Source organism: Megascapheus bottae, chromosome 2, assembly GCF_031878675.1.
Source record: "Megascapheus bottae isolate mThoBot1 chromosome 2, mThoBot2.hap1, whole genome shotgun sequence".
Lineage (NCBI taxonomy): Eukaryota > Metazoa > Chordata > Mammalia > Rodentia > Geomyidae > Megascapheus > Megascapheus bottae.
The window spans coordinates 45,743,976-45,751,099 of NC_143510.1; the positions used below are offsets into that span (position 1 = coordinate 45,743,976).

The window sequence follows — 7,124 nt, forward strand, 5'->3', positions numbered from 1 at the left end:
CTCAGGAGGCTAAGAGCTGAGGATTGTGGTTTGAATCCTGTGCAGGAAGGTGTATAAGACTCTTTTTTTTGGGGGGGGGGAGAGTTGTGGTACTTGAACTCTGGGCCTGAGCGCTGCCCCTGAGCTCTTCAGCTGAGGCTATCATCCTACCCCTTGAGCCACAGCTCCACTTCTGCCTTTCTAGTGCTTAACTGGAGATAAGAGTCTCTCCATCTTTAGTGCCTGGGCTGGCTTTGAACTGCGATCCTCAGATCTCAACCTCCTGTGTAGCTAGGATTACAGGCGTGAGCCACCAGCGCCTGGCTTGTATGAGACTCTTATCTCCAATTAAACACCAAAAAGCTAAAAGTGGAGCCGTGACTTGAGTAGTAGAGCACCAGCCTTTGAGGGCCCATGCCCTGATTCCAAGCTCCAGCATGACAGAATGAATGAATAGTGCCATTAGGTCAATACAGGATAAATCCACTTCAGACTAGAGTTTCAAGAACCCATCCCCAAACGTCTATGTGCTAAGCTAAAGGAAAGGATGGTGTGTCTCGATGGTTGCTCTCTGCCCAGAGTGTGTGTCTGGTCCTGTGCTTACTAAAAGACTACAGTTCATCTGAGTGTCTCCCAGTGCCTCCCTGCAGCAGAGACAAGGCCCTGAGCTTCAGTCCCTGCCACTGCAGTGGGACCTCTCAGTCCTCGCCCCCCGCGGCAGTGATACATCATCAAAACCTGTGTCTGCATCCTGTACCGCACCGCACCCAGAGCAAGCGCTTAGGTGTTTGGTGTGTTTGCATTGTCAGTGTACACGTGGGTGTCTACACCGCGTGGACCCCGGGTGCCTTCCCGCTTCATCGCGGCGAATCCATCAGTCCGCTCCCAGCTGATCCCCGGGTGGCTCCCGGTCGTCCCCGCCCACCAGCCGCGTCCAAGCTGCACCTGGTGCCGCTCTCTGCCGCCCCCTGCCGGAGATGAGAGGACGCTGCGTCCGCACGGAGGCCTAAAAGCCGGGAGCTGCGAGTGTGCGCAGGCGCGAGCGCAGGTCGGCGTCCCCTCCCGACCCCCAGCCCGCTGGCATTCTGCACATGCGCACCAAGTAGCAGCTGCTGGGAGAAACGGAGAGGCTGGTAGCGAACGCGACCAAGTGGGACAGGTGTCGGGACCCGGAGAGGAGCAGCCGGGAGTTTGTGCCCTAAAGGTCCGCGAACGTTCATATTGGCCCTAACCCGGCCGACTTGGGAGCTCGGAATGTCGCCTTTTATTTATTTATTTTCTGGCTTGGGGGTGGGGGCCGTGACCTCCGCGGGCCTCGGAGCCGGGGTGGCCGCCGAGGCCTGGCATGGATTCCCGTGCCTGTAGTTTGTCCCTTGCCGGGGGCCGGGGGGGTGGAGACACGGAGGAGAGGAGGGGCCGAAGGTGGGCCGGACGGGGCGCTGGGCGAGGGCCCGGGCAGGTAGCTGCGTAGGGGACGAGAGGCCGGGGTGGGGAGAGGGGCGGGGGTCCCCGTAGAGATCCCGTGCGTCTCCCTCTCCGGGCCGACGGGTCCCGGCGCATCCTCACCGCGCTTCCAGGAAGCTGGGGTTGTTTTGTTTGCTGTCTTCGGCGTGGCCCGGTGTTTGGCCACGCCCCGGTTTGTCTCTCTCCCGTCGCTCTAGGACATGACACAGGGGGTCCATCGAGGTTATGGGGTCTCAGCATTCTGCCCTGGCCCGACCGCCCCCTTACAAGCAGAGGAGGGGAGAGGATGCGGAGGATTTGCTGGCCGATCGCGAGCAGGAGGAGGCCATCGCTCAGTTCCCGTATGTGGAGTTCACCGGGAGAGATAGCATCACCTGTCTAACGTGCCAAGGAACAGGCTACATCCCCACAGGTGAGACTCCTGGGTGGACGGCTTCCCCCGGCGGCTGTTCTCCTAAGGAGGAGGAAAAGTCGGGCCTGGATTGAGCAAAGCTTGGCTGACTTGATAAACTTGGGCAGATTTCGTAACTTCCAGCGTGCTCCTGTATTTGAGAACTCCTTCTCTTTGTGGCGCTCTTATTCCTCTCCTCTGGCCCCGCCGAGTGGTATATTCTTTTCTTTCTATTGTGGGATTTATTGACAGGCATCTTTCTCTGTCTCTGTCTCTGTCTGTCTCTCTCTCTGTGTCTCTCTTCTGTGTGTGTGTGTGTGTGTGTGTGTGTGTGTGTGTGTGTGTGTGTGTCTGTCTGTCTGTCTGTCTGTCTGTCTGCCTGCCTGCCTGCCTGCCTGCTTTGTCTGTCTCTCTCTCTCCCTTTCCTTCTTTCCTTCCTTCCTTCTTTTCTTGTTTTTGTTTCATTTTTCTTTTGTGTCAACACTGGAACTGGAGCTTAAACTTTGCCTTGTGTTCTTGTTTGTCTTTTTTTTTTTTCTCACTAGGCTGGTACTCTACCACTTGAACCACACCTCCAGTTTATTCGCCTCCTTAGTAGCTTAGATGATAAAATTGAGCCAGTTGGCATGTTACTCTGGAACCTTCTTTACTAGGAAGCAGAGAATTATTAGCCAAAGGTATGCCTAATATGTCAGGCATGGAGGAACACATGTTCTGGTGTAGTCTGAATTCAGTACAGGAATACCAATTGCTAAATTGTCTTTCACAAAGTCTTAGAAGGAGAGTCACAACGTTTAGAGTTGGTAAGAACCTCAGAAAACACTGAATTTAAAACTTTGCTTTAGAAGCAAGGAAACAGTAACCCGCACCGTAAAATAAAGAGGTGGTAAAAATCCCAGATTTCTCAGCTGCTTTGGCAGCACTGGTAGATTTTGCACAATTTGTAGTAATCTTTATAGATTCTCTTTTTCACTTTCTTTTGTGTGTGTGTGTGTGTGTGTGTGTGTGTGTGTGCTCGTGCGCGCACACGTGCAGTACTAGGTGGCACTCTATCACTTGTGCCACACCTTCCATTCCAGGACTTAGCAAATTCATTGTAGATAAGAATCTTTACATTTATCTGCCCAGGCTGTGTTTGAACTATGATCATCATATCTCAACCTCCTGAGTAGTTAGGATTACCAATGAGAACCACCAGTGCCCATGCTCCCTTTATAAATTTACTTGATTGCTATTCTTTAGACATACAATATGAGACTAATTTGTTTTTGTTTCTGGTCCGTCCTGGGGCTTGAACTCTCCAGGCTTGGATGCTGTTCCTGAGCATTTTTGCTTAAGGCTAGGACTCTACCACTTGAACCACAGCTCCATTTCTGGATTTTTGATAGTTAATTGGAGATAAGAGTCTCATGGACTTTCTGCCCAGGGTGGGTTCCAACTGTGAACCTCAGAGCCAAGCCCAAGATGAATCTTTCTGAAACAATCACTCAGAGGTTTTCCTATAGTGGGCTGCAGTAAGGTGGGATGAAAAGTCCCGTCCACACACATGGGACTTAAAAAGGGAGCGTTTGGTTCTTTTCTAGAGCAAGTCAATGAGTTGGTGGCCTTGATCCCCCACAGTGATCAAAGACTACGTCCTCAGAGAACGTGAGTTCCCTGCCTCTTCCCATTAACACACTTCTGTTCCCACTTCCTTCTTACTTGTGCATGCCAGTTAATCCTTAGAAAATTGCATCTATCCTTGTAAAGTGCCCTATTTCTTTTATTGCCATTTACCCAAACAAATAACAATAAATGTCCTGTCTCCATCACCAAGGGGGGAAAGAAACTTGAAGCTAAAAATGTCCTAAGACCCAAATGAAGAGATGGGTACCCTGGGAGGGGAGGAAATTTCTGGGAAATGCACCGATGAGCTTCTCAGGGTGAAAACAATGTTTCCGTGGGTTTAGAAAGACTTCTGCTCCACTTTTTTGCCTTGTTTGTGGCTCCTGAGTCTTTGGACTTTGCTTGGACTCCCTGTAGTTCTGAGTTTTACATTAATCTTAACTGCTTCCAACCTTGACATCTCACTGCCCAATTGGTCACATGCTTTTGTCCTTTACTGCAGTAAGCAGTATGTCCTGCTGTCGGTCCTGCTGTGTCTCCTGGCATCTGGTCTGGTGGTCTTCTTCCTTTTCCCACATTCAGTCCTTGTGGATGATGATGGCATCAAAGTGGTGAAAGTGACATTCAACACGCAGGACTCCCTTGTGATCCTTGCCATCACGGTACAACTTCAGCTCTCTTTTCCTGGGTTGAGCACTTAACCAATCTAAGACCCGGGATGTTTCACCCTAATTTCCATCCTTGACCCAATACAGGCCACGCTGAAGATCAGGAACTCCAACTTCTACCCCGTGGCTGTGACCAGCCTGTCCAGCCAGGTTCAGTACATGAACACAGTGGTTGGCACGCACGTGTCCTCTAATGCCTCCCTCATCCCGCCTCGGAGTGAGCAGCTGGTAGGCATTGCTTTCTGGGTCCCTTCCCCTAAGCCTAGGCTAGGAGGAGGAAGAGAGGAATGCCACCGTCTGTTTCTTCCCATCTGTTTTCCTTCTGCCTCTCTTTATTAGCACTTGAGGAAGATGGGCTCTGAAACTACAAACACTTGTTTACGTGTGTGTGTGTGTGTGTGTGTGTGTGTGTGTGTGTGTGTGTGTGCCAGGGGGGGGGGGAGGAATGCTTCTAACTATCCAGGGAACAAAATCAGTTTGTAAGAGAAAACAGTCCTGCCATGATGTCCCAAAGAAGTGCTATGTTCAGTCTAAGGGTCCTTAGCCTATCGAAAGGAAAGAGATTGGAAGCATTTATTAGAGGCCCTGTAGACTGGGGTGGGGGGGGGAATCTTGGGGATATGTTTTTTAACTAACCTGGGGCCTGTGGGCTATGGTGTTACTGCTCAGGGCGAAGCCTGTTTGATTGCTGATGGAAGCCATTGCCTTTTTTCCAGGTGAATTTCACAGTGAAGGCCGAGATGGGAGGACCTTATTCTTACGTATAGTAAGAGCCATGCTTTGTGGGTAATCTTGACCAGAGGAAAAGACTGGGAGTTCTGCTCGATTGATTGAGGCCCTGCCCTGCCTAATATCCCAGCCTTGGCCTTCCCATAGGTTCCATAGCTTCATTTATGTAGACGTTCCTTAGAAAAGGTATCACCTCATAGGAGAATGAATTCTCCCAAAAGAGAATGTGAAGCCACTAGAAACATTACTGGGCCTTAAAGTTCATGTTTTGGTTTGTTTTAATCAGTCACAGCACTTGAAATTAGGGTGTGGGCGCTGTCCTTGAGCTTTTGCACTCAAGGCTAGTGCTCTACCACTTTGAGCCACAGCACTACTTCCAGCTTTCTGGTAATGAATTAGAGATAAGAGAGTCTGGCTTTCCTGCCTGGGTTGGCTTTCACCTGAGATCCTCAGATCTCAGCCTCCTAAGTAGCTAGGATTATATGTGTGAGCCACCAGCACCTGGCTGTTCATGAGAAGAGAGAGAGAGAGAGAGAGAGAGAGAGAGAGAGAGAGAGAGAGAGAGAGAGAGAGAGAGAGAGAGAGAGAGAGAGAGAGAGAGAATGAAAAAAGAAAGAAAGAAGAAAGAGGGCCGGGAGTTTGGCCTAGTGGTTAAAGTGCTTGCCTAGCATGCATGAAGACCCGGGTTTGATTCCTTGGTACCACATATAGAAAAAAGCCGGAAGTGGTGCTGAGGCTCAAGTGGTAGAGCTCTAGCCTTGAGAAAGTCCAAGGACAGTGCTCAGGCCCTGAGCTCAAGCCCAGGACTGGCAAAAAAAAAAAAAAAGAAAGAAAGAAAGAAAGAGAGAAAGAAAAAGAAAGAAAAGAAAAGAAAGCCAAGCCAGGTACCCGTAGCTCATGCCTATAATTCTAGCTGCTCAGGAGCCTGAGATCTGAAGATCACAGTTTGAAGCCAGCCAGGGCAAGGAAGTCTACGAGACTCTTATCTCCAATAAACTACCAGAAAAGCCAGAGGTGGAGTGTGGCTCAAGTGGTAGAGTGCTAGACGCTCAGGGACAGTACCCAACCCCTGAATTCAAGCCCCAGGACTGGCCAAGAAAAAAAAAAAAGAATCATCATGATGGAAAAAGATGAAAATGACGTTTGTGGCTGGAAGCTAGCAGCCCACCCAGCCAGCACTTGAGTCAGAGAGTGGGTTCCAGGGAGGAGAGGCGCCATAAAGAAGGTGTCAGGGCAACTCCACACTCTTTCCACTGATTCTCCTGATTCAAAGTGACCCTGTCCATATCCACTGTTTGGCAGCTTCTTCTGCACAGTTCCAGAGATCCTGGTCCACAACATAGTGATCTTCATGCGGTATGTCTCTCCTTTCTCTCTTCTGGTGACCTTGAACTTGACCTGTACCTCCAGGTCCGGGGAGCCTAAGCCCTTACCCCAGTGCCTCACAGTACACCTCCAGAAGAGCCTCAGAAGTCCACGTTCTCAAGGCACTCGCTTCATAGTTGAACATGCAGATTTCTCCTTGAAAAAGAGTCTAAATATGTACAACCCCTTCAGGGTCCTGGTGACACAGCTGAAGAATTTCCTCAGGGTGTGCATAGAAGACATGCGGCCTGTTGTACACACACTGCCATGCCATAGACCTCTTAGGACTGTTATTCTTAGGACTGCTAGCTTTGCAAATGACATGCTCTGCTACAGACATTTGAAATAATAGGGATTCTCAGAAGTATTGATAGTTATTTGCTGAAGAATACATTTCTGTACATTGTAGGATGTTTAACAACATTCTAGTTTTTTCCTACTAACTGGTTGGACTCCCCACCCTCAGCCTGCCTCAACTGTAAGAACTCAGAATGTTTCTAGATATTTCCTGAAGTCCCCTGTGGGTAACATGATCCCTGGTTAGAAACCATTTATTTAGAAAGTCACCTATGACACAACATCTTTAGCTATGGAAACAGCCTGTGGCCCCCAGATTATGTAATATACACAAAAGTACATACCTGGAGCCCACATGGGTGTTGGTGCCTGGCCTTACAGGAAACTATTTGGGTGATTTTTCTTTATTTTTTTTCTCTTGGTTTTCTCTTCCCTAGGACTTCAGTGAAGATTTTGTATATTGGCCTCACGACCCAGAGTTCCCTGGAGACACATCACTACGTGGACTGTGGAGCAAATTCCACAGTTGTGTAGGACATACTCTTGGCCAAAGTACCTGTGGTAAGGGTCAGCCGGTGCCTGTTCCCAGGCCCCACCCTGTGCCAGCCACACATCTCGAGAGTGGA

At 49.7% G+C, this 7,124-nt stretch overlaps 1 protein-coding gene across 1 annotated transcript; it reads left to right on the plus strand.

The window, feature by feature from the left end:
- The first annotated feature begins 1,054 nt into the window (after positions 1-1,054).
- On the plus strand, positions 1,055-7,124 carry Tmem106c (transmembrane protein 106C). Its single transcript, XM_090324778.1, has 8 exons — positions 1,055-1,183; positions 1,641-1,855; positions 3,418-3,481; positions 3,942-4,101; positions 4,195-4,335; positions 4,824-4,873; positions 6,139-6,192; positions 6,936-7,124. The coding sequence occupies exons 2-8, from the start codon at positions 1,669-1,671 to the stop codon at positions 7,030-7,032; spliced, it is 753 nt and encodes a 250-aa protein (XP_090180904.1). The 5' UTR covers positions 1,055-1,183; positions 1,641-1,668; the 3' UTR covers positions 7,033-7,124.

Coding starts and splice junctions, on each gene's coding strand:
- Tmem106c (XM_090324778.1), top strand. CDS start 1,669: ATGGGGTCTCAGCATTCTGCCCTGGCCCGACCGCCCCCTTACAAGCAG. Junction 4,102..4,194: donor TTGTGATCCTTGCCATCACG/GTACAACTTCAG, acceptor GACCCAATACAG/GCCACGCTGAAGATCAGGAA. Junction 4,336..4,823: donor CGCCTCGGAGTGAGCAGCTG/GTAGGCATTGCT, acceptor CCTTTTTTCCAG/GTGAATTTCACAGTGAAGGC.